The 26496-nt window shown below is 42.0% G+C and overlaps 3 protein-coding genes across 6 annotated transcripts in view; all 3 read right to left on the reverse strand.

Moving 5' to 3' along the window:
• The window catches only part of rnf216 (ring finger protein 216), a 59981-nt gene extending 59803 nt beyond the window's left edge, over positions 1-178 (reverse strand). Inside the window, exon 1 of the mRNA XM_063186575.1 lies at positions 67-178. The gene's annotated coding sequence lies outside the window, so the exon portion shown is untranslated. The remainder of the gene's footprint in view (positions 1-66) is intronic.
• A 5765-nt stretch (positions 179-5943) lies between these two features.
• On the reverse strand, positions 5944-8628 carry uts2r5 (urotensin-2 receptor 5). Its single transcript, XM_063214915.1, has one exon. The coding sequence runs from the start codon at positions 8103-8105 to the stop codon at positions 6966-6968; it is 1140 nt and encodes a 379-aa protein (XP_063070985.1). The 5' UTR covers positions 8106-8628; the 3' UTR covers positions 5944-6965.
• Positions 8629-23453: 14825 nt separating this feature from the next.
• smurf1 (SMAD specific E3 ubiquitin protein ligase 1) overlaps positions 23454-26496 on the reverse strand; it is a 57876-nt gene continuing 54833 nt past the window's right edge. For all 4 annotated transcript variants that reach the window (XM_063186610.1, XM_063186602.1, XM_063186595.1 and 1 more), the window contains exon 18: positions 23454-26407. In XM_063186610.1, the coding sequence (XP_063042680.1) occupies positions 26308-26407 (100 nt within the window). In that variant the 3' untranslated portion in view covers positions 23454-26307. The remainder of the gene's footprint in view (positions 26408-26496) is intronic.

The raw sequence follows: 26496 nt of genomic DNA on the forward strand, positions 1-26496 counted from the left end.
GTTGACACACAGCGTCTCGAGGGGTATGAACCCACAACTTACACAACTATTTGTGTAATTCCTTACCTCAAAAACACAATATCCAGCTGTTAGCTAGCCAGCTAACATTTCCAACATTTCTTGTTCTTCTACCACTCGCCGGATATTGAAACAAACAGCCAAAACAGCCGTGCGTCTTACGTCATGCGCACTCGATGACTTGGGGAATGTAGTTTTTTTTTACTAGTAGACGGCACAGGCCTACCTTTCAGCTTTCAGTTCCATAATATTACTGTAGATGTCAGTATTGTCCATTTTCTATGGTAAGTAGGCATTTAACCCCCCCCCCCCCAAATATCAACATTAATCATTTATATTACTGGGTAAAAGGGCTCAAGTGGTTTTACACCAGGCTTTGAGTTTGTGCCACATTGAGGAATAGGCTGATTTACAGCCTACCACTCCATTGCTAATGGTGCGAGAAGTAGACATTCCTCTGTCTCACAGCTATAGCCAATTATTCAGATCTGCAGCATTGGAGAAAAAAATACATTACATCCCTGCTTTATGAACATTACAATTTATGGTTATGACAAAGATTGCTTAATTCATCTGGCTGCAATTCAGTGAGGCCGCATTTCTTACTTTATTCAACTGAAAACAAAGCCTGTCCTTCCTTTTTAAAGCTCTGATTTTCACAGTTAAACCACACTGATATATCTTGTCTAGCTGTACAGATGGGTTGCTTTTGTTTATCAACACAGTGTTGACAGGAGGGGCAAGACACTGGCAGCCAACCAGCAAATTACTTATCTTGTCTAGCTGTAGGTGGGCAGAGGTGTCAAAACTAAAAGTAAAAGTACAAAAAAGAAACACAGTTTCCTTCCAACACAGGTAACCAATGTGAGTAACCAGTAGACCTGTGTAGGCCTACTTGTCTTATGATCAGCTACATAACTCTGCTTTGGTTGGATCAAGTTTGTGGTGGGTCCTTGTTAAGTGTTTTCCACAACACAGTCTATCTATCTCAGGTAGGCTACAATGGAGTAAATGGTGTAACAGCTATGTAATGCCATGTGCTAGTGTTGTAATTACACCACAAAAGTACTTTTACTTTTACTTTTAACACCTGCAGATGGGTTTCTTTTGTTTATCAACACGGTGTTGTGAGGAGGGGCAAGACACTGGCAGCCAACCACATGAGCTAATTTTTTGACCGGCAGCGGTTTCCAACAATCAGAAGTTGAGTTTTGCGCAGCAATTTTCACGCAGTCAGGAGAAAACAAGCATTTATATCGCATGTATAGTGACTCTAAAAGCTTGATTGAGAGTTGCCATATCTCCTGGACAACCTCTTCATCTGGTCCATCTATCAGTAGCCTATTCCAAATGAAAATCTATGTAGGATGTTCCCATCCATGTATTGAGGACTTACGATGAAGGCCTAAAGGTAGTGTTAAAACTATCTTAATGGGCCTGGGCCCTGCCGTGGCCAACCGGTAGGGCACTCGTTTGACAAGCAGCTGACCCGGGCACGATACCTGGCCCGGGTCCTTTGCCGACCCCTCCCCATCTCTGTTCCCATTCGCTTCCTGTCCACCTCTCACACTGTCCTGTCAAATAAAGTAAAAAAAGACACACACAAAAAAATAATAGGCCTAAATAATAAATAAATAAAACTGTCTTAATGACAATAGATTTTTTTTCTTGATTGTTTTTTCTTGATTCTTAATTGGACATAGCTGAGGTAGCATACATTACATTACATTACATTGCATTTGGCAGACGCTTTATAACCAAAGCGACTTTCAAAAGAGGACATAATCACCAACATCACTACTTGATTGGTGGCTTGACAAATGTTCCACTGCAGGTTCACTCCACAGATAATGGAAAACAAGAGAAAAAGCATGCAGCTGAGCATGTCATCCAGCAGTTGATTTCACATTATAAAAACCTTATTTGCATGTCAACAGGAGGTAAATCTGCAATGAACCTGAATAGTCTGGTGTCATGGCACCAGTCAGCAGTTGATGGAGAGAGTTGCGGTTCAGGCACAACCATAAATTCCTACATTCATTTCAGCTGGCTTATAGCGTTGATCAGAAAGGAAATATTCGTTATGCCTATTTTCTATTCTTTCCTGCCATTAAATTTGTTTTGCTTATGCAAGACAGATTGACTGGGAAGAGATTAATCATTACTATTTTTCTTGGAGGACATAAGTGGTGTCTTTTCTGCTTTTCTTGTTAAAAATAGCATGTTGCAGTGTAAAAGTTAATGAGATCAATTACTCACACATTTCAACACTGACTTGGTATAACACTTGGTTGTCATCACGCAGGGGCAACAGTGAAATATCACTTCTGTGCACACAAGAGGAATGATTTAGTTAAGTGCAAAATAAATTGCAGGATTGTCCTATTGTGATACATGAATGCCAAAAACAACCCCTGATGAGACAAGACCCATGACAACTTAAATGTTCTGCAACATGATAAAAAGCTTGAGAGTTCTGCAAATATCCTTCTAGATTCCTGTATAATTCACTACAAGTGTGACACCTGAAATGGAAGACTTAACCTTACATAGCTCTACATAAATTGAAAACCACATGTATTTGAGGGAAGCCTGGTCAAAACATCCAGCATGAAATGAATGGTTCCTGCTGCGCATCAGGGGAATATCTGTTTTGTCTAGAGTCCTTGAAGAAGCATTTTGAGTCTGCCCATTTGTACACTTTGTGCAAACAACATCAGTTTTGGATTAGCCATCCGGCTTACCTACCTATTATTATTTCTTCCTCAAAAATACCTTTCATTTCAAGCAAATCTTTTTTTATTCGTCTTCATGTAATCTGAACATAACATTTAATTTCTGAGAAATTGTGTTATTGTCGCCCAAAAAAGGAAGAGATGAACATTTTGTCCAGCTTCTAATTGCTGCCATTATGTCTGAAAATGCACCAGTTCTCCCCTTCTCTTTTTTTCACATCCCGAGCCAAGAGGCACTCCAAGCCACGTTTCTCTTTCAAGAGCGGCCAAAACCTGTAAAACGTAAGAAAAGGGGGAGCAACGTAGGTGGAGATAGATTCCTCTTGAATCCTTTACCTTTGAAAGGCATAGTTCTCCACCACTAACTGGCTAGAGTACCCCGAAACAGACCTCGCTGAAAGCTGACTCAACCCTCCAATATGCACTGTTAACCGAGCTACTTGAGGATGAAGACGTCAGTCTCCTTTCATGGAAGCACTCTCAGTTGGTTAAGGGGATTGAGGGTTTGGGGGGAGGATATTTGATTCAACAAGAGTGAAGTCAGCCACACAAGCAGCCAAGTAGCGTGAGCCAGCACCGCACACATGAGAGAGTTTATTTGATTCTCTCTAAGCAGGGCAGACATGGCACAATAATCAGGTGGTGGCTCTTTGTAAACCAAAAACCAACAGAAATATCTCTGCTATCCTCACATTCAGCCATTTATAGTTCATAAATTATGAGATTATTGCCTGCGTCTAACGTTTGCTGCCTTTATCAGAACGTAAAGCTGGTTGATAAAGCCATGACTAAGAGGTTCTCCCTTCTTCTCTCTATTTTACCATTTAAGGCAGCTGTGAAAACCCCAAAAAAGTTTCTTGCTAAATATTTTTATTGGATGGCTTTTTGAGTTGGCAAGGTCCCACTTGTTGGTCCAAAATCCCTTTTTCTTGCTTTGTCTGAGACTCATTAAGGAGATTGAAAGATTGCTGAATATTACTGTGTCACCGTGGAAATCTCATTTAAAGTACCACAGACCTCTTTTCAGAAAGTAGGTCAATAACTCACCGTCTGGTTATATTTGATGACAGTTTATGGGAAACCAATGGGCTGAAATTTCATGTGCAGGATTGCATAGATTAGGTTGGGCCCACAGCTTCATAATCATTCATATCGTATTCTTGAGTCCAAACTGTGATTACCACTCCTCAATGTGTTGAGGACACTCTAATTTCTGGACCCCAGATGCTGTCTTATTTCAGGTGATTAGATGGTTTCAATAGATGGGATAGCAGCTCTCGTCTCGGCCAGACCAACGCGCACGCTGAATATGATGGCTTTCGGTTCCTCTGCACGCTCCCTCCCCTGTGTGTGTGTGTTTGTGTGTGTGTTCTCCTTGCAGTTGATAAATGTGTGTGTGTGTGTGTGTGTGTGTGTGTGTGTGTGTGTGTGTGTGTGTGTGTGTGTGTGTGTGTGTGTGTGTGTGTGTGTGTGTGTGTGTGTGTGTGTGTGTGAGAGAGAGAGAGAGACAGAGAGAGAGAGAGAGAGAGAGAGCGAGAGCGAGAGCGAGAGAGTGGGTCCTTTCAGTGTGTGAGTAATGCATATGTGTGTGTATCATTACTCCCTGCCATTGCGTGCGTCTTAAAATCCACAAAAGCACTCAGAGCCACTTCATTCCCGAGCGGAGGAACCCTTCGCTGGCCACTGGTGGGCTGGCCGGCCCTGCTTCCCCTCAGGGAGGACAGGAGAGCAGAGTTAATGTAACGCACACGTGCTCTTTGTTGGCAGTCTCAAGCCTCAGAAGGTCTTCTTCACCTCAGACAATGGGAACTGATGAGGAGAGGAAAGGGAGCGGATGTGAAGGTTTGCAAGGGAATGTGACTATGGAGAGAGAAAGAGAGAGAGAGAGGGAGAGAGACAGCGAGGCAGAGGGAAAGAGACGTGACACAGACACAGGGAGAGAGAGACAGATAAAGGACATACTTAGGAAGAGAGAGAGAAAGCAAGAGGATGAAAGAGAAAGACAAAGAATGCGACAGGGAGAGAGAGAACGACAGAGAGGGAGAGAGAAGATAGAAAAAAAGTGAGACATATGGGCTATCTGCCATGGGATGTCCTGCCAAGAGGAACACACAATTTGACCTGTGATGATTGCCACATCTGACACAGCGTCTGCCTATGAGGGCCTTGGCTCCCAGTGCGACCCGACCAACCGACCGACTGAGCGGCCGACCATGTTTAAATTGCCCCCCCCCCTCACCGGGCTTCCTGAATTCGACTCGCACCGTGTGGTTGGGAAACGCTATACTGATTATGTACACATTTCCCAGGATGCCAACATTTAATTGAGCAAGAGGAGTATACTAAAAGGGGCCTAGGCTGAGGCTGAGAGTGCCGACGCACGCTGAGGCTGAGAGTGCAAAGACTGGGAGATTGCAGAGACCGGTGCTTGTGACGAGGAGCAGCAGCCATTCTGTATGGAGGGAAGAATGCAGAGGAGGGCTGCAATTACCTCTGGAGAGCCCCGTCACGGCTCACTGCTCCACAGTTCACCTCCAGCAGAGCGAGGGGACCCCGAGGTGCTTTCAGGAGATTTTGATCATCAATAAAATATTTCAGCCGCCGTGAAATCGTGCACATTTTGGAAGGAACTTTTACACCCTACTCACCCCTTGCTTTTTTTTTACATAAAGAAAGATTTTTCACGCAGGGCGGTGTGAAGCTGTTGTAATAACAAGGGATCTGTGTAGGCCCCATCTTTTATAGGCTCACGACGACATTAAACTTTTGTGTGTTTAATACTCTTCAGGCTCTAATTAAAGGGGGGCTACTGATTTTCCTTTTTTCCCCCCCGACAACGAAACAAGTCTTCCATTCCCCCATCTGTATAAACAGGCTCGAACTGTAGGGGTAGCAGTCTCATTCTTCTCAGAAAATTCAGTCAGTTCGAGGCTGGGGAGGAAAAAGGCAGACCTAACATCGAAAACAGCGTTACCTAATCCCTCCTTGCTGTGGCGAAGATAAGGAGAGCTCCTTATTGACATTACCTATCAAGGTCAAAACACGGACAATAATGTCATAAGCCACAGTGATTTCCTGTGCGCTGTGCTAAACCCCATTGTGAAGTCAATGTGTTTTGTCAGACCAATACTGTGATGTCAGTGTGAAAAAAACACTATTGTTTTTCAATCAACTCCTCAGAAGTAAAGAACAAAACTACCCTCACAGTATCATGCCACAATGTTGTAAACATTTATTAAGGGAGTAGTACATTTTGCTGTTTTTATTGTTCTTAGAGGAAGATTAAAAAACAGCAGAATTACACAAATACATGCAATTACACACGTCTAGAAGTATGTAAACATGGCACATACAAAAGAAACAAAAGCACAATCAGAAAGCAGTTTATCTTTTTGTGCAATATGTCAGAATCTGCAGCGGTATAGCACGTTCTATGTTGAGACTCATTGACATACTTCTGCATTTACTATTCCCATTCCATTCAAGTGCCCTCTTTAAAAAATATTCTCCTTTAATATTGCAATATGAGTCTTATGCAGACTAATTCAGAATCACAGTGGCACAAATAGAAATGGGCCTAAATCTACTTGCTACAGCAGGCAAAAGCCACTTTGAACAATATTGAAACTGCAACAATGAAATTAAGCAAAGAGCAATAATCTTAAAATATTTACTTGATGAATCTATAATTCAATAAACATTTACAACAAGATTAGACTGCCTGTGTGTATATTGGTCTCTTTTCATTTGTTATGAATAGACAACACTTCCACTTTATTTCCTATGCACAGACGAATACAAATACACATTTGTTTTTTTTTCTCGAATAGACTGAGTACAAGACCACAACAAATAAATAAACATCATGTTGATATATTCTATCCTCTGTCTTCTGCCAGGAAAAAATACCACAGGTGCTTGTCAGGAAAAGGGGTTACAAACCCTCCCATAAAAGACATCTGTACTGAATTTATATGCACATCATTCTCCTCTTAACCTGGCATTTCATCCTTTACTCCCATCTTATTTTATTTTATATACATTCATATCATTTATGCTCTCTGAGCTAATGCACTTGGTTGAAGGATATTTTGTTGCAATCCAGCCACTACATTTCCCAATCCCTTCATATTAAGCAACCACTTCAGTAAACACAAAGGCCATGGTGGAAAATAGGGAATAGGCCATGACAAACCGTAGTGGCTGTTTGTATCAGAATTTGCTACTGGCATCTGGGTCGCCATTTTGAGGCGTGAGGGTCATAGTGTTGGTGAACTGGTGGCTCGTGGATGACACTGACCTCTGGGAGGAGTGCCTGAACTTCCTCCTGAAGCCCATGCCCCTCTTTTGCCGATCCCTCACATACTCCTGATAATTTTTGGTCAATAGTGTGTACAGAAATGGGTTGATACAACTGTTGCTGTAGGCCAAAGAGGTCACGATGAAGTTGACGTACACCATGGTCCTGTGAGAGATATCTCCATCTCCAAAGTAGTATATACTGAGCAGTTGCCATACCCAGAAGGGCAAGAAGCATGCCCAGTATGTCAGAATAATACTGAAGATCATGTAAAGTACTTTCTGTTTTGGGCAACTAGCCACCCCCTCAGTTGTAACAAACGCAGTCTGAGACACCCAGTAGGTTCTGGCTAATCTCAGATACAGAAAACCAATAATTAATCCAGGAGCAAGGATGCAGGTGTTAAACAACACCGTCAGGTAAACTTTGTAGGCGCCGATTTGCCAGGTTGGATGGCACATTCGTTTCAGACCACCCTTTTTGTCCACCGTACTTTTTACGTCTATCATAATCATCGTGGGCAGCGAGAGCAGGAACGATACTAACCACACCACGCAGGTGACCATCCGCCGGTAACTTCTGGATCGTCCGAAAGTATCCAGCGGGTTGACAACAGCCAGATACCTCTCCGTGCTCATGATGGTCAGGATAAAAATGCTGGCGTGCATGGTGAGAAAATCCAGACTGAAAATAATCCGGCATCCAATGTCCCCAAAGTACCAATCCTTTGCGAAATAGGTACAGACCACAAAAGGTATGGTAAAAAGATACAGGAGATCCGCTAGTGCCAGGTTCACAATGTAGACATACATAGACCCTGTCACTCGCACAGATATATTCATAACAACTAAGGTGTACGCATTCCCGACAACACCGACCAAAAACATAACCGTGAGCACCATTCCAATTAAAGTTGTTACGAAGACATCGTTAGAAGGTTCGGATTGTTCTGCGTAAGAGACGGGAGTAGATGCATTGACAAATAGGCTTAAAGTTGAGTTTTCAACAGTCAATACATTTGTTGCATGTCGCCCCACTGTGCTCATGTTCATAATAGCGAAAGCGTTTGAAAAGAGACAAACCTTTAGCGCAAATCAAGCGCAAAATGAGCCGGCGACAACCTTGAATATAATAGAAGAAAGATAAGTTTCCGAAGTATTGCAAACATTGATTGGGGCTTCAAAGAACAAAATCCAATATCAATGTCTTCAAACAGCAAAATCCAATTGTCAAAAAGGCACACGTATGCCAGAGAAGTTATGAAAAACGCCCTGGCAATATCGCTGTGACTCCTCTGGAAAACGTCAGTGACAGACAATTAGGATCCCCAAAGTCTTCTTTTTCTCTCTTGGTGGACTAATGGTGAAAAACAATTATCAAGGATTTGTTCCGAATGAGGACTTGAAGGTGGGATTATGCAAAATTATCTCTGCCTCTTGGTGAAGTGGATTGTCAGATATCCTAGCAGCAAACTTCGTGGCAGCATTCTGGGCAGCTGTGCGCAACAGCTATCCTTTCGCGTGTGCTTGCCGCGCTTAGGTAGCCAAGGTTAAAGCACTCCCCTCGTATGATTGCTTGGAGCAGCTGCAGAAAGACAACGGAGAAGTCCTGCGCACATTGACAGAACACCTGTGAGTAAAGAGCTAGGCTGATTCTGGGTGCGCGCGTGTGTGCGCGTAAATATGTGTGGCCGTGAAACAGAACGTTGTGGAATCTCGGCAATGATGTGTCGCGTGTTAGGAATTATTCTTAACCAAATTAGGCTATAGAAGGCGGTAAAATGGCTAGAAATACTCACATTAAACTAATAAGGATACGGATCAACGCGTAGTCCGTGACTTCATTGCAACCCGTAACCACGCGCTTGGAATGCGTATTGATGCAGTTCACTGCACAGAATTCCATATAATGACCATTCAAACAGGTCAAGGCAATCTGTGTGATTGTAAGTAACAATAGTAATTACCGGTCATTGGGGGTCTATGAATTGCGGTCCCCATCGATAATGGTGAGACAGGCAGGTGTCTGTGAAGTGCAACGACCACGTGTGTCTGCGTGTTGGCGCACCTCCCGTTAATGCTTTAATTCTTCTCATTTAGCCAACACGTATTGTGTCTTGTCACACAGAGTTCTGTCGCTCCTTTTGTCTAAGGAATGTGGCTGCCTTCGTATTTCAAATTAGCTGGAGAGGGCACACAACACATTCATAAAGGCAACCCACTTTATATTACCACATCTCATCATCCTGAAGCATGAAAAGGATTTGATGGAAACATCAGTATGGTTGTAGATGCTGGTTACTCACATATAAACGAATTTGCCTTACGGAAGGAAACATGGCTGCAGCCCGCCAGAGCTGACAAATATAATCAAATCAACAATAATCTATTCAAATTATTTTCGCAAAGAGAGGCATTAGGTGAGTGTGTTTGAGAGGCCTGTGTGTGTGTTTGTATTGTTACACACTCTCTCTCTCTCTCTCTCTCTCTCTCTCTCTCTCTCTCTCTCTCTCTCTCTCTCTCTCTCTCTCTCATACAAAGCATAGCTCTCAGGTTAGCCTGTCATCTCCAAGGGTGGCCGATGACCCAACGTGACCTAAAAGGAATCACAGCACGCAGCCACTGGGATGAATCAGTGTCAGGCAACATGGGAAAGCAATTTATACCAGCCAGCCATCATGTAAACAAACTCCACAGTCAGACACACAATGCCAAGCGCAAGAAAAGAAAATTGGGAAAATACACCGCTTTGGTGCCTTTTCTCCACACGAGGTGTTAAGTGCATTTAAAGTGAAATGCATGGAGAATGTATTAAGGTGAGTAAGTCTACAAGAATGTTAAAAGGATCCAGCTTTTCGAAACCAATTGCAGACTTCTCGAGACAATTCAAGTGTCAGTTTCAATTTTATTCAAGTGTCTCTAATTTCAGCATAAATGGTATTCAGTCATACTGTAAATATTTGTAAACACTGTAATACCACCCTTTCACTTCAAGACCTCTTTACCCTTTGAATAGGTAGGCTAAACATCTGTAATGTCAGTGCACATATAAAGATAAATAAGAGTGATTCCTGCAAAAAAAAAGGGTGTGATTTGACTGAATTTGGCACAGTCATACGGGTTGGCACATCAGGAAGGATGTTAAAAAGATTTTAATCAACACCCCATTTGCGTTCATCAGGGCCGTCGGTGCTAAGTGCTTCCTCTCCTTTGCCAAATTTGATCTGTTTCTGGGGATCTGCGTAGCATGCAGAGTTCCAACCGGATGTGTCACCATGGAGACATAATCATGCACACCTGACATGTAGAGGGCATGCCATAATGGTGGCCTTAAGCTGATTGCTCAATTCCTGGGGTGTCACCAGACAGATAAGGGCATGGAGTAGAGTCCACAACACCCAATGACAAGTTGTCGAGGCTTATGGTATGGAAACACAGCATGAAATGACTGCTTTCTTCCAGTTGAAGAAATCCAAGTGAAGAAGGGAAAATGATAGGCAAGTCAATCAACCTTTAAGTGTCATATGCATGTTTTCCACTCATTTGAACCATAGGACATACCAGGATGTGACATTCAAGTGAACTCAGATGGGGCAAAATGAAAGTGACACTTCCTAGCCAGACCACAAGCAGGGCTTATATAGCTCTTAAAGTAACAAGAAATGGGCCTTCAAAAACATAGCCAAAGAACTTGCTGAGTGAATTTGTCAGTGATATTATCACCAGATAAAAAAGGCACGGAACCAAGTGTTTTAGTGTTTGGTTTTTTTTACATGTTGATTATTAAAATGGCACATAAGTCTGGGGCCCAAGGAAGTACAGTACCGTGGCGAAAGGCCAAAGCCACAAGTAGCCTAAAAGATGTTTTTCAGGCATCAAGTGGTTCCCAGTGGACAGTTGGTTGGGGTATCTGGACCCAATTCTTGCTTAGAAACAATGTTTGTAACTGATTTGTTTACAGGGCTGCAGTCTGTGGGGTAGCGGGAGTCCTACTCTGTCTCTGCTGTTATTGATTTCTCCACTGTTGCCATAAAATCCAGGCTGCGGTTCATGTTCACCTTTTGTTGTCCTTCGCACTGGCCTGGTGACAAAAGAGGCCTTATATATTTATTTGTTTACCTCTAAAGCCTGGGATAGGCCTACCCATTTAAGTCTCTCATTAACGGAAACTTAGCAGAGAGCCGCTAAACAAATTGAAATCAATCTGAAAGATGAATTACTTCCTTCATGCCTGGGTTACTATGCAAGAGGATAGCCATTAAGGTTACACACTCTCACCAAGAAAGACATATGCTGTATGTGCTTCAAGGTGGCAGTAATTGACCAGTGGATGTGCACGCGTAAAGTAGTTCAGGCTTTTTCAATGTCAACAATCCATAAAAGAGGCAAGGCAGTCCAACCATACTAACCACAATGTTGGATTGAACATTCATCCATGCATCATAATTACACACATAACCCATATTTCCATATAACCTATAAATGTCATTTCCCTAGACCCATTTCATTTACATATATTCCACCAGTTCAGCTTCAATGCAGGTTTATTAAGGTGGGAATACAATGTGAAAAATGAATGCCTGCTTCATATACCTGTATTAATGGAGTCAACCATTAATATATCATTGCAGTCCATTTAGTCCATTTAACCCTATTGAAAGACTGATTTAACTGAGGAAGACTCCGGCACTCAGTAGAAGAAGATGCAACGAGATGCATTCATGTTATAAACTGCTGCCCTATCCCATGATTTACACAGTGACTTTGCCTGCAACAAGGCTTTAGATTTCCTGTTCAGTATGTGCTTTCATAACAGTAATACCATGACATGATCGTAATGCCACAATAAAAGTAAACCCATTCGAAACATGCCCTCAGGTTTATTTGGTTTTTGTTCATCTTGTCGGGAATTTACTATTACTCTTGTGAGACTGACAGGCGATTATTGCAAACAGATGTTATTCTGGAAGAATTAACCTTAGAAATATCAGTCAGCTAAGCATGTTCTTTGCAGACGAGCTGTCATGGTACTGTATGTCTTTCAAGACAGACAGGGGGAGGGGGAAGTAGGATTGTCCTCAATGCCAGAGCAAATTTACTGTGGCGTGCCAAATTGGAGCAGAATATGTGTTTTCCCAGGAGCTCTGCAAAAAACACACATGCTTTGAAGTTCCTGCTCTCAACATTGGCCAACACGATGCCCATTATAAGGGGGGTAACGCTGCCTAGTGCGGGCAGCAGTTCTATAAAGCACCCGGCTAAAGCCCTATAAATATGACATCCTTATAAGCCCCCCTCTCCTTGCTGCACAAGACAACCCCAGCAAGGACACATCCACTCCACAGGCACGTGGCACTACCTCCTCCTCCCTCCTTTCTTGACAATGTGGAAGGAATAATAAGCAAGGGACTCTGAACCTAAATGAGTCAAACTTTCCTTTTCTTTGAAGATAGCGGAAAAGAGGGGGGGATATTGTGGCATTATGGCAAGAGCGTTGAGTAATAACTTATCGACGGTGGTGACTTTGTGGCCTTTTGGGGTCCGTGTCTCATTAAAGTGTCACCAGGAAGAAGGAGCCCTGGCTTTATTTTAATCCGCAGTGCGTTTCTGTCGGCAGGTGAGGTGAGGAGAGGAGCTGAGAGAAGCCTGAGCAGGTGAGCCAGCACAGCACATCACAGCACAGCAGGCACAGTTGGCAGACACTGGTTGTTAAAACGAAACCCTCTTTCTCTCTCTCTCTCTCTCTCTCTCTCTCTCTCTCTCTCTCTCTCTCCCTCCATACTGTATGGGTGTGTGTGTGTTCATGACTGTGAATGTGTGTGTGTGTGTGTGTGTGTGTGTGTGTGTGTGTGTGTGTGTGTGTGTGTGTGTGTGTGTGTGTGTGTGTGTGTGTGAGTCAGAGAGAGAGAGCATGACTGTGTGCTCGTGTGTGCCCGACCGTGCTCTGCTACTCCCTCTCTGTACCTGAGTGTGATTTATCAGTTCAGAAATATCACAAAATTAGATCAGTCTTATCTTTGAGGAGACACACAGAGAGGCTTGTTCCTGCGTGCCTTTTTTAGTTCTCTCCAGACCTTACAATTGTAACATATTTTTTTTGTTTTCCACTTTGAACTAGCAGCGCACAACTGATCATCAGCCTGCAAATCGTGCGGAACACTACTGTCTGTTTCTCTGATGAGAACCAAATGTGTTCGTGCCCGTTGCCTCAATGCAGACTCCACTCCCCCTCACCCCACTCACAAGGATGGATTACTGCACGGGCCTACTGGGTCCAGGTCCAGGGGCCCAAAAGCCAAGGGGGCCCTGAAGCCCCAGCCTCCATGCTGCATAAAAAAACCACTTCATTATTGGCCTGTATTTATGTTCTCATATTGTTTTAAAATTGCTCTTTCAACTACTGTAATTTCAAAGTTTCTCTGTGTCAAAATCCCCCAACCCCAACAACAATATCTCTAACATCTTCGCCCAACACCCAAAGCTTTTGGAAACTCACCATTCCATGGAGAGGGGGCCTTTCTTGTTGTGTGGCTCAGGGGCCCATAAAATCATACTCCGTCCCTGCCTACACCCCTTCTTGACCAGACCAAGCAGTGCTAAGAATTTATTTTGGAAAAGTTTTAACAACAGTGGTGGCTTTGCATGGTCTGGTTTGCGATTGTTGGTGAGCACTTGAGCCCCCAGCTCTTCCTCTTCTTCTTCTCCTCTTCAGGGCCTCTGGTCACACAGGTCTGGCTGATGTTCCGGCAACTTCTCTGGGATACCTATTCAGAGCCAGCGGCTCTACTTAGGAAACGTGTGTTCTGACACAGCACCTTTCACGTGCCACCAAAATGATTCGCCTACAAAATACACCATAAAAGGTAATGTATAAAAGAGTTCATAATTCACTTTTGTATCATTTTATGTCCTTTGCCACGTCACCTTGATTTTCAGTAATGATTTCTGCAACCATGTCTGACAGGCCACATCTCACTTTTTTCGCCTTCAGTTAGGCCTATATTTTTAAAGCTACATTTATGTTGTGTCTTCCAAACCTGAGGTTAAATTTTTTGTATTTTTTTTTAGAATTATTCTGTTAAAAACACCAATTGGAGCAATAATCTGGCCATCTTGCCATCTAAAATGAAAGCAGAGTAGGAGTAAAAATGGGCACTTAAAGGTAGACTGAGACAGGGCCGGTTATAAGCATAGGCCGGCTAGGGCGCAATGTGAAGAAGGAGCGCCGAAATGGCGCTCTCCGATGCGTAATTTTGCGATATGGAGGTTTTTTTATGAAGTCGCAATCAACAAAGCGTGGCGAAAGCGCTCCTCACGGCAAAGCGCCCCTCAGCCAATAGTAATATCGCTTTCAACTGTCTCTGGGAAGTCTGTGAACCAATAAACAGACAGTCCTGAGAAAGGGGGCGGGACGAGTGACAGCGTGCGATCTATTTTGAATTTAGAGACTCATTCGAGAGACAGAGGGCAAGCGCGAACAGTAATGCTGCTCTGCTGAGTGGAGAATTGTTATGTTCTCATTAAACCAGTCATTGCATGATGCAGGAGTTGCAGAGGGTGTTTTGGAAGTATGTGGTTTAATCAGCAACCGTTTGTGGTAATGTAAAGCCTAATAGTTATGAGGCTACTGTTTGGAATTAGAGGGAAAAAGAGCTTTGCTTTTGATCTGAGAAATCGCTAGTTAGCATGCTAACATTAGCTAAGTATGCCAAGCAATGAAATCCAGTAAAGTAGCTGTTAGTAGCCTACTCACTAACAGCCACCTGACATCATAATACTTGCTTAGGTTGACCAGCAATGTAAAGTAAGACTGGTGCCATGTTTAAAACAAGTTTAGCTGCCATATCTCCTTCCATCCACTTGAATAAATTAGGCCTACCTGCTTATAAGCTTAAAAAAAAAAACATTGTTTCCAGACCAGAATGACATATAGCTTCATTAATCATGCAACAGAACCATGCACAGCATGTTTTCATGCTGAGTGATGTAGTATTGCAGACAAGTGAGGCTATTTACTATATTTTGTATATTATGAAATTCAAAAGCGTGACAGCTCTTCTCCCTTTCTCTCACCCTGTCCCTCCGGTTCAAACACATAGATAGCCCCCTTCTCATTCTCCTACTCACAAATGCACCACTATTTCCAGTACAGAAATGAAATTGGTTTGGAATCATAGACAGCACAAATGTGTAGCTTATTAAAATTGTTATGCTGCCATGCTTTGTGATGCTGTAGGTAGTGTAGATAGGCTATCAATGCAGACCTCCTTGGTAGGCCTATTGTCTACACATGCATTTGACATGCAAATGTACTGTACCACTCTCCTGGCATTTCAATTCCATTTTACAATTCAAACACATTGATAACCTCCCTCTCATCTGGGGTTGGGGGCACCACCACCATTACATCCAAGACACCACACAGTGAAGGTACTTTCATGCGACTCAATCTGATGTGTTGGTCGGCTGTCCAAAAGAACCAGAAATCCATTTGATGCAAAACAGTTATTGTTCTTGATGCTATTTAGTTAAGCTTACTACCGGTATTACTCTTGTGTTCTGTAAGGTATAAAAAAAGGAGGGGGGGGGGGGGGGGGGGGGGGGGCAGAACTCAAACTCGCCAAATAAGCCAGAACCGGCCCTGGACTGAGATAAATATGTGAATAGAGGAAATGAGTTTGGCGCTATTAGTGTACTAAAAAGACTTGTTTTCCTGTCCTGATTTTAGCCAATCACAAGTTGCAGATTTTTTAAACAACAGGATATGATGTGACAAAAGCTCACAGCGGTTGCCATGAGACAAATAGCAAACCATTTGTTCGCATTTCCTGCAAAAAACCTGACCAGTTTTCCTTTTTACCTGCTCCCACCATTATACTGTAACATTTCTTGTCTTTTATTATGCATTGCTTCCTCAACACACATGCCCATTAGAGGTCATGTAACCATAGAAAAACCAAATTAATAATTCAGATAGCTATTTCCAAGCTTTCTACAGTTTTTAGAGCCACCGGGAACTCATGAAAGCAAATGGAAACAGAATTCAGGCTCAATACGTGGGTGGGCAAAGAAATGAGTCGGGTCTTTGTGGGGTCACAGATACCATCCAATAATTTATGGTGTGTGTGCTCCTCCATTCAGGTGGTATCTATTGATAGCATCAACTGGAATTAAGGGGGAGAAAAGAAAAATTATTGCCGCACACCTACTGTAGCATACATGACAGAATTTATAAAAGTAATCTGTGTGAGAACAAGGCTCGACTGTAAGCTCTGTGCCTTCAAATGAGCCCATTGTTGGGGACAATAGTCTGTATGCATTGGCAAGTCAGCTGAATGAAATTACTTTATCAGTTGAACTGCTGCCAGACTTATCACTTTTTACTGTTAATTAGTGTAGTTCTCATATTTAAACTGGCAACTATGAAACACATTCCAAACGTCCATCCTGACCTTGAGCTAAAACAATTTAATTACAGCACTTAGAGTAACTTAGTTAAGTGCTCACACAGCTCCAGTGTTATATTTTTCTGTTACATCACCAATTAAAAGTCATTGTTAAGAGACAGGAGGTCTAGTGCATGAACTTTGAATTCCTCAGAGGATGGGCAAGAGATAAGAGTGGCTGCTCTCTGCCTCTGCCTCGAACCACCTTTGATTGCCCTCATAGCCATTTTAAAGTCACAGATTAAAGTTTAGCTTCACTTCTAATGAACCAAGCCTCAGTGTCCTTTATGATGGTAGTCTGGTAAAATAATAATCATTTTTGAAGACATACGGATGGAGTTTAGGGATTCGTTTTCAACAGGACTTTTTTTAGGATTTTGTGTCTTGACAACCAGTAATTTGCCACCTCAGACTTGCCAAGGACAAAAAGCCAAGTTCTGTGTACATCTTTGTATTTTTTTTCTTTCAGCAAAACATTTCATTGCCAGGAGTATTCTTCTGTCTTTGCCATTGTGTCATGCAGCTGAATTTTCCAGCTCCCAATGAAATCTTATTTCCATTAATGTAATTACCTGCTCCAAAGATGACAAGCCCCCGAAGAAAAGAAGTGGAAAACACATGATGTGTGTGTTAATACCAAGCACCTTCACTAACCGCCGACTCAAATTCACAAAACATTAACAACTGGAAAGTTTTTTTTTTAATCCTTTTAAATAACAGATATTGGAATATTTTTTATTAAGCGTGTCACGTTCCAACACAAATGAAGACTTTTGGCTCGGCTCATCTGGCAAAACAATAAATTCTTGGCATTTACACAGATTCAAAAACAAACATAAGCGTTTACTGCGAGAACGACACACTGGAGAGGAAATACCAGTTCTATAGATTATTTGTTCTGTGAGGAACAGTCTCTGCAAAAAGCCAAACATAACCCCAGAATGATTCATTTACCATTTTAATTTTGACCTGGGACTAAAAGAGACCTGTGTGATCCACAGTTAGCTCATTTGGGTCCCTTATCAAATCTTTGCAGCAGAGGGATTCACGATCTTCCTCAAGCCGCAAGCTACTATGGTGGTGGTGCTGGTTTATCATTTCAGACCTCTTCCATCTTGCCGGGTTCATCTGCCTGTTTTCAATTTCAGCCAAAGCCCTAAAGGTCTGGTCATCTTAAATGGACGAAAGCATAAAGTCTGGGTAACTTGAGACTTGGCTGCTTGTCTGTATGTTACATAAGGCCACTTTGTTATGTAGGTGTAGCCTTTGCCATATTTTCACTATAAGTCACATAGGGAGTCTTGCTGTTGCTTCTGGAAGTCTTGTTATGGGGAATATTTCACGGAGAGAAACAACCTCGCTCTCCAAGTAGTTTTATCTTGTCAATGATTCCACGAGAATGTCTAATATATGCTCTGTTTTTGGGCCTCTCGCTCTAACACACTCTTTAGTAGAACAGAAACGTGCCTCAGAACCTATCCAAACAGGTGCAGAACATCTTGAGACCAACCACTTCAAAAGTCATACATTCAGTTGATAAATGACATAAAGGAACATTGGATCAGGAGGATTTTGTTTGTCAAGACCCAGAATGACAAATGTCCAATAAAAATGCCTCAAAAGAATTCTCAGCTCCCGTCACAATTTTTCCATATACTTCATCACATTTATTCCCAATGATTTCTACTTGTAAGAGACACAGTGATAAAACTCCCTATATAAAACTCAAATGGCACAGCAAATAAACCTGTCCTTAGTCTCTGTATTTGTTTGGCTAAGATGTTCTCCAGCTTATGCCCAGTGGTCCTATTAAACGGCTTTGCTTTTTTATGGTCTGGAAAAGAGAGATGTTTTACTTTCATGATTTGTTGTGCAATGCATGCAGGCAGAAATAGACAGTGTGCTCTTCTCTCCTCTCGCCCAATAATCACATAATTCCAAATGAGCATTAAAGGACCATCTGCGGAGAGTGTACACTGTCCCAAAGAGGCTCTGGATAAGGTCTTAAAGGATTTTTTCATATCTTAAGCACTTCTGTTTGGAGTCTAAACGTTAGAGCATTTCATGCAAGCACCTATCATAAACTCTGCTTAAGACACACTGCCTCTGTTCATCCCTCCGCAGTAGTATAGCCTCTATAAGTGGCATTTAGATTCATGCACTCATTTTGCATGTCCTTATAAGACAAGATACTAACAGGCAGGAGGAGTTTCAAATCGTCCAGAAAGAAAGAGTGAATGCAACCTGTCTGTGAGGTTGAAAGATAATGGACAATTATTGTTATTATTATTATTATTTTAAATTATTATTGTGATGTGAGTTGATGAAAACGGCTTCATTCTCTAATTATCAATATTCATATCAACACCATATCAGTTTGCAAAATAAAATTCAATTCTTTTGTTTTTCCCATTACATCAGTCAACACCGTAAACTGAACCCTGGAAAAACACTGGGTTTGATGACTGAGACACAAAGGCATCCATTCTGATTAAATTGTGTCTCTTCCTAGGGGAGAGTTTGTGATTCAGGTCAAAAAAATGTCTGACATTTTTAATCAACAGCCAATCAACCTATCCCCTCCCCATGGCCCTGAAGCGCCTGCTTTCATTGGCTGGACCTGTTTATGGTTTGGCACAAAACGGTGAGGTTTGTTGTCATCTCACAACCAAGACCATTTGAATGTGAGGGCATGATTGACCTCTATACAGGACTAGAATGTCTGACTCAAATAAATCAACAAAGGAAACAACCAAATTATGTTGACTTTGAATGAAAATGTAGAACTGTTAAAAGCCTTCCCTAGCCAGTGAATCGTGGGGAGGCATAAAAATATGACAAATGATTTAACCTCAAATCACTATGGTATCACTGTTACATCTCTTGTTCCGCTCTGCATAATACAATGAGTTGTCTGTTTTTCTAACACCATGATGGATAAGAGGCACTCAATGAAACATGAAAAGTGGCCATAGCATTACACACCACACCGTGCAACACAACAACACCCGGCCATTTTCATTTACAGTTGCCCGTCAAAACCTGCGGCTTTGTACTTTGATGCGAAGCTTAATATTGACTTGCCACCAATTGCTGCATTTAAAAGGCGTGCGTAATGAAGCACAGAGGCTTAACTCGCTTCCACAAAGAACCAAACAATCTGTTAAAGAGCTCCTCCCTGGAGCCCTCCATCCATGCTCCCTCACTAATGGCAGTAATTCCGAGGGAAACATTGCCTACAATAACATGGCCGGCCCTATGCCCTGGAGGAGCCTCTCATCAACTGAACTGTGACTTGATTTCAAACTGTTAAATTGAGTAGCCTGACTCAGCTTCCTTTCATCGGCGCCATAATGCAGCGCCTCAGACTGAGCGGAATACCTGTCTGAATACACGCTCTCACTCATTCAGCGGGTCGTGCCTTGTCGTCTCCTCAGGCCATACATCAGCCTTCGAGGAGGTCTTGTTGCAGCCTTTACTTTTCAGTAAAAAACGACTCTGTCTGAATGTCTAGTTATTTGCTGCATTTCCCTGCAGTCATGCACATGCAGTGGCTTAAGACAACCACAACACAGCTGGCAGACATGGGTGCTCAGATGGAACATGGGTGGCCTCACCTTGGATGACTGAATTACAGTCTGTCTGACTATATATTAATAGCCATTATTAAACTGTTATCACAAGGCCCATGTTAAAGGGTACAGTAACTTGAGCTAATTTCGACATGCAGTTGTAATGCTCACACTACCCAGGACTTGTCAATACCTGAGAGTATTTTTTTTTACAGAGATCCTGGTCATTGTAATGGGGGCAATTTATTGTTACATTTCAAAAAAGCTTCTTGATTTATTCCCAAAAACATCCAAAAGGTTATGCAACATCAGCAGACAACTAGCAAACACGTTTTTTTTACTGTAAACAAAGTCTGCCCCCATTAGAATAGCTCAGATCTCGGAAAGGGCTGAGCCGAAAAATGTGGCATCAACAGTACTAACAAGTCAAGGGTAGCATATTGAAATTGGCAGAAGTGCTCTTTTAAGAGTGGTGTATGGGGCAAGGCACAAATCTATTCTACTGCAATTATTCAACATCCTAAATCTGTAAATACATGTAGGCTACTGTACATTCTGTAGTGGTAATAGTAACTTTTCTTTGCAATTCATACAAACATGAAGCTCAATATGTATTCTGTACACATGAACCTTTACGTTTTGCACCTCTGAGATACTGAACAGCATTTTGCTACTCTGTATTATTACATGCATAAAGACAATACAGTTGATTCTTATCATTTTAACTTATAGCTCACTGATATCAGATAATGACCCAAAACCTAGATTATTTCTGTGTGATTTTCCATGTCCACAGTTCACAGTGTTCAGCATTTAAAACTCCCAACCTGATACTTTCCATACGTTCTCAATCTTATTTGATGGTCCAAGGCCCACAAATCATGGAAAATACAAAACGAAAAAACACTGGCCCCTGAGGACTATCGGCCCACCAAGAAATCTGTAGGGTGCCAGATTACCAGTCCAGGTCGCATTACTGCGCAATATTTTGACACACAAAAATATTATTTGAAATACAGCACTTTATCGACATTGTACTGTCTGTATATAACGTAATACAGTTTTTTGAACAAAACAATCTTTGCCCCAGCCCCCATGAAAAACATAGGGTTTTCCTGATATACAGTTTTTTCTTGTAAGGGTGACTTCCTATTATATGGTGTAGTTTTATTACCTCCGCCAAGGAGGTAATGTTTTCGGTCGTGTTGGTTTGTCTGTTTGTTTGTTTGTCTGTTTGTCAGCAGCATAACTCAAAAACTTATCACCGGATATGGACGAAACTTTGTGGGTTTGTTGATGATGACCCAAGGAACAAGTGATTAAATTCTGGTGGTGATCCGGATGACGAACCGGAAGCAGGACTTTTTTAAAGATTCTGTCAGCAGGATAACTAAAAAACGAATCAACTGATTTGGACGAAACTGAACGAAACTGAGTTGTTAGTAATGACCCAATGGTACAAGTGATTCAATTCTGGTGGTGATCCGGATCACGAAGCGGAACCAGGACTTTTCAAAAGATTCTTCACCATCTAGACGCCCCCTAGTGATCAGAAATTGAATTGCGGGGACTCCACAAAAACAAGGCAGAAAGACTTAGGGTGTAACATAGTCAAGCAGCTTCGTTGGCGGAGGTCTGCGCTCTCTGAGTGCTTCTAGTTTGAACTTGAATTTGAACATATTTAATTTATCATATAAATACCACAATAAAGGTTGGTAATTAATGCACATGTAGGCCTAATATTCTGGGAAAATATACTGGTTGTAGGCTATAGAGGCTATACAGGGCCCAGAATTTGGTACTACTCCCCTGCTGTGTTGGATGGGATGGAAGGCCTACAGCCCGGTAATTAGCCTACAAGACCGTCCCTAAACCTGCAAGGATTATGCCTAGTTGCAAACATCCTCTGCGCCTGGTTGCAGACATCCTTCAGCCTGTGCAGTAGGCCTATCCGTTATGCCAACCGTAACGCTGGGTAATGAAGACTCTGCCGAAGGGGAAAAGAATTATTGGAAAGTCTGACACAGACCCGAGCAGGAGGACTTTGGCCTTATCTCGCCCGTCAGCATTAATTTGGATCTTCGGGAAAGACACCCTTTCGAGACGTAATGACTACGGGGACCTCAACCATCTCATTTTCATTAAGCCGTTGAAGACGAGAAGGGAGCTCGTATTCTCCAGCCGCCACTGAAGCCAAACCAAAGGTCTGGCGACGATCAGCGCTCCAGTGAATGTCATGCTGCGAGCCAATTAATGCATACTCTTGTCGGCCTGTGTTGAGCCACCAGGAAGCTTCCGAAATCAGCTGGGACCTTTTTATTCCAGGCGCTAATGTTCTCACACATGGGAGGAATGCTAAACGGAGATCATCATTATTGAAGCATTATGGAGAACTTGAAAGTGACTGCAGCGGTAAGCTAGGCCTATTCTGGAAGTGGGATCGGTTTCTTCAAAGAGCACATAGTTTTGACATGTCTGAACTCTTGGCCAATAGTTTTGCTATCCCACTCCATTCCCTGGAACAGCACATTAAAGGTTATATTCAACCTGTGAAACTTTTGTTAAGACTTCTGATATTCAGCTTGTCAGTATCACTGGAAGCAATTCACAGACAGCACTGCCTCTTTTCCTGGCCATGAGTCAGTGGGTAGGCCTATAGCTTTACAGTTTATGTGCAATGGATCCACGTTTAATTTGACCAAACCATTCCGTGGTCTTTGCATGATTTTGTGTGGAAAGTCTGTTTAACAGTTTTTTTAAAACGTTTACATGGTCCCAAAAGCTGCACATTAAATTTCTGTATAATTATTACAAAATGTCAAGGCCAAAAGACACCACAGACCCAGGCCATGCATTCTGTAAAAGTGCAGACAGCGCGTGTGCTGTGCACAGTTGCGGTCCTCGGTGTCACCCACCCAGAAGATGATTAGTCTTGATGTGTTAAATGAACAAAGGACTATACTAACACCAGTTGAACTTTGGAGGATGGCTTGCGTTAACCCAAAACGATCATGAGCAGAAAAAATAAGTTTCCATAACCGTCGCTGTCTGGGAGCCCTCCCTGTTGTACAAGCCAAAGGATACGGAGCACACACTTTTCAGCACTCTGCAGACAAATGGCAAAATGCGCACCAATTCAAAATGCATTAGCTTTACCCATTAATCTAAACCCAAAGTAGGCCTGCATTTGCACACATTTTAGGCCATTCGTGATGCAATATCAGTCTTTTGTAAGTTAGTGGCGTTTCATTTCATGTGCTGCCCTTTGTGCGATAGGCCTACACAAGCGCACAATTTCAAGACCTGACTATCTCTTGTCTGCTTGTGCTGAAAACAAGTTCACACAAAGAAAGCATTTCATTAAAGAGACATAGACAACAACATTTGTAAATATTTTCAATTTAGTTTCTTTAATATAATCTTATTTACATTTAATCTTTTATTCAGAAATGTTTAGTACATAGTAAGTTACATGTTTCTTGCATTCAATAAACAAAGAACCTAATAGTTGTACAGACTGTAATGAGTATGGGTCACGTGACTGGGTGAAGGCTTTCTTGGAAGAGATGGGAGTTTTGATCAGCAAGCCAACCTCTGCGTTCACTCAAGACTCACTTATGCTCGCCTCAACACCGTTCTTCATTCCAACATTTTCAATAAGCCTGGTATTTAAAAGTTCAAAGACTGGACATCTAGAAGTCCTAAAAATTTATTTATGGGATAAAAATCTTTTTTTAAAAAGAAAAAGACAATTAAAGACAATACCAGACCAATATTCCAAATTCATACAAGTCATACATCTTGGCCTGCAAATAACTGATCAATCTCAGAGTTAAAACAAAAACAAAACAGGTTAAAAAAGAACCAGTAATATAACGGTGTCGGTGTTGCTTTTATTGCATTTTATCATACATGTAAATGACCTCCGGGGTCCACTCTACATCACTGCTCCAAGCTAGGGTCTCGGGCTCGAGGTCTTCTAACCCTACTGACCTCACTAGGATTCAGCAGCAGTTTCTTAAATACTTTTTGATTCATACATTAAAAAAACAAATGTAGATTAGTGTACAGCTTTCACAAGTAATCAGCCTTTTTCTGAAAGGTTGGGAATATTGATAATAGCAGCAATACTTAAAAGGACATTACATAGTAATAAATAATTAGTTGAAAAAGAGAAAAAGGTAAAGTGGTTGCGTTTTTTGCGTTGCAGAACACTTAAAAACTATCAAGTTGGCTCATTCTTTTTTCCGTCACTCAAATTAATGGAACGATTTGGTGCCATGCATGACAAGCACTAAACATGATGATGAAATCTTCGACCTTTCTTTACAACATGTGCAGAAACAAAGATAAATGTCCTGTCTGCAGAAAGGAATATGAAAGGGAGAAAAACTGTATGTGCCGGTGAAAGTGCTACAGGCAAGCTTATGTTACGTCGGACAGTGGTTTAGGATGCAGGTATGAAAACCATCGTTCATCATCACACTGTGGAACTGATATCTTCACAGGTACACGTTAGTTAAAAAAAGAAAAAGAAAAAGAAAAAATAGAATAAACTGAACAGATTTTTCTGTGTGTGTGAACCAAATTTCACAACAGCAAGATGCTTGACAACCATGGCAGTAACATGAACATCATAGAATTGTTGTCCCCCCACCCCCCAGAAAATCAGTGTCCAAGTAATAAAATGTTGTTTTTTTTAACCGATATTAATGCCACTCGAAAAGATGGTGCAGGTTTTCAATTTCTACAAAACCTATGACTGTGGAATTTCAGGACCATTCGAGCCATTCAAGAGGTTGGTTGATGTTAACAGACATTATAAAAAGCAGAGATCTTTAAAAAAGAAAAAAAGAAAAAAAGTGCACCAACAAGATTTTGTGACTAAGTATGGTTAGAACACTGGGACCAAAGAAAGTATTCGTTTAAAGACTTTGAGAGAAAAGAACACTGTGTAAAAAGAAATACTGAAGTCATTTTGGTCCGCCAAAAAAGATGACAGGCTCTCTGTAGAGCGACGTTGCCAGCTTCCCGTCTTCTTCTTCTCCTTTCACATGACTGGCATGTCTTTTTTCCAAGTGATTTGCTTCACCTTGATAGGCAATGTTCACTGGTGCAGCAGCTGTCAAATCAGCCAGTCGCAAAAGAAAGGGAGACCCATTATTAGGGCTTTTATGTCATCAATCATTTCACCTCCGAAAGAAGAAGAAAAACATCCTGTAACAAGCCATACAAGTAAAAATGGCTAAATGATTAAAATCAGGGGGAGAAAAATACAAGTATTATGGATGGATGGATACCACAGAAATGCCAATGAGTCATCCTGTTAAGACAGGTCCATAAGAAGGAAGCTTTAAAAAAAAAAAAAATAAAAAAAAAAAAACCTATATTCCTGTAGACATCATACAATTTTGTGTTGAATGCGATTAAGTTGCAGATAATTAGTCCCCAAAACTGGCCTTGGCCTCCTTCAGTACGCGAGTGAGACTGCGACAGGTAGGTTTTGTTCTGTGGTCCAAGGCCATGGTGTTAAAAGGTACTGCTGATTAAAAACAACCTCTACTTCATGTAGACCAAAAAAGGGTGCAGCAAGCGCCTGGTTATGGCAGCTAAAAGCAGCACAACTCTTTTTTTTTTTCCGGCGATCGACTTACAATCAAAAATCTGACAACTATACCCATTGCTTCAGTGACAAGGACATCACAAGCTTTATCTTGTTTGTTTTTTTTCTCTCTCCTTGCTTGCCCTCAATCAGTCACTCTCTCTCCAACAAACAAAACATTAAAACATGGATCGGATTTTCTTGTTCTTTTGTTTTCCATCGGTATGTAACCTGTTATGTTAAGTGTGGGAAAGGGGGGGAGAAAAACCTCCCCAAAAATCACACAACAGAATAAATATTACTAAAACTGGGTCCCTCGGTAGCTTTGTTGAGCACCAAGCCTCTCGCTAGTGGCGGCCCTGCTGCAGGGTCACTCTGGCCGGGGGAACAGCTCTTCACCCAGGGTTAGAGCACGGTGGGGAGGTGGGGGGCCGTCCACCATCAGTCTCATCCACCGAAAAGGGGGGCCCAGGGGGTTGGGAAAGGGGGCAGGTGGGACGCTTAGGGGAGCTGGCTGCTGTCAAAGAGGGTAGACGCCTCTCGTCACTGTGCAGAAAGGTGATACGTGGGTGAGGGAGGTAGGGCTGAGTTGAGTTTGGGTAGGAGGGTAGGGGCGGTGGATTAGGTTGCAGGGTTCACTCCACAGCAAAGCCACAGGTCTCTTCTACTGCAGTCAGGAGTTTCTCATAGAGCTTCTCGTATGACTCGTAAGGCGGGATGTCGATGCGGTTGAAGCTGCCGGCAGACAAAAAAAAAAGAGGATGAGAAGCAGACAGTGAGTTATAGTATAAATAAATATATTATACGCATGGAACATCACACAG

This window comes from Engraulis encrasicolus, chromosome 2 (assembly GCF_034702125.1).
Source record: "Engraulis encrasicolus isolate BLACKSEA-1 chromosome 2, IST_EnEncr_1.0, whole genome shotgun sequence".
Taxonomy (NCBI): Eukaryota; Metazoa; Chordata; class Actinopteri; order Clupeiformes; family Engraulidae; genus Engraulis; species Engraulis encrasicolus.

Coding starts and splice junctions, on each gene's coding strand:
- uts2r5 (XM_063214915.1), bottom strand. CDS start 8,105: ATGAACATGAGCACAGTGGGGCGACATGCAACAAATGTATTGACTGTT.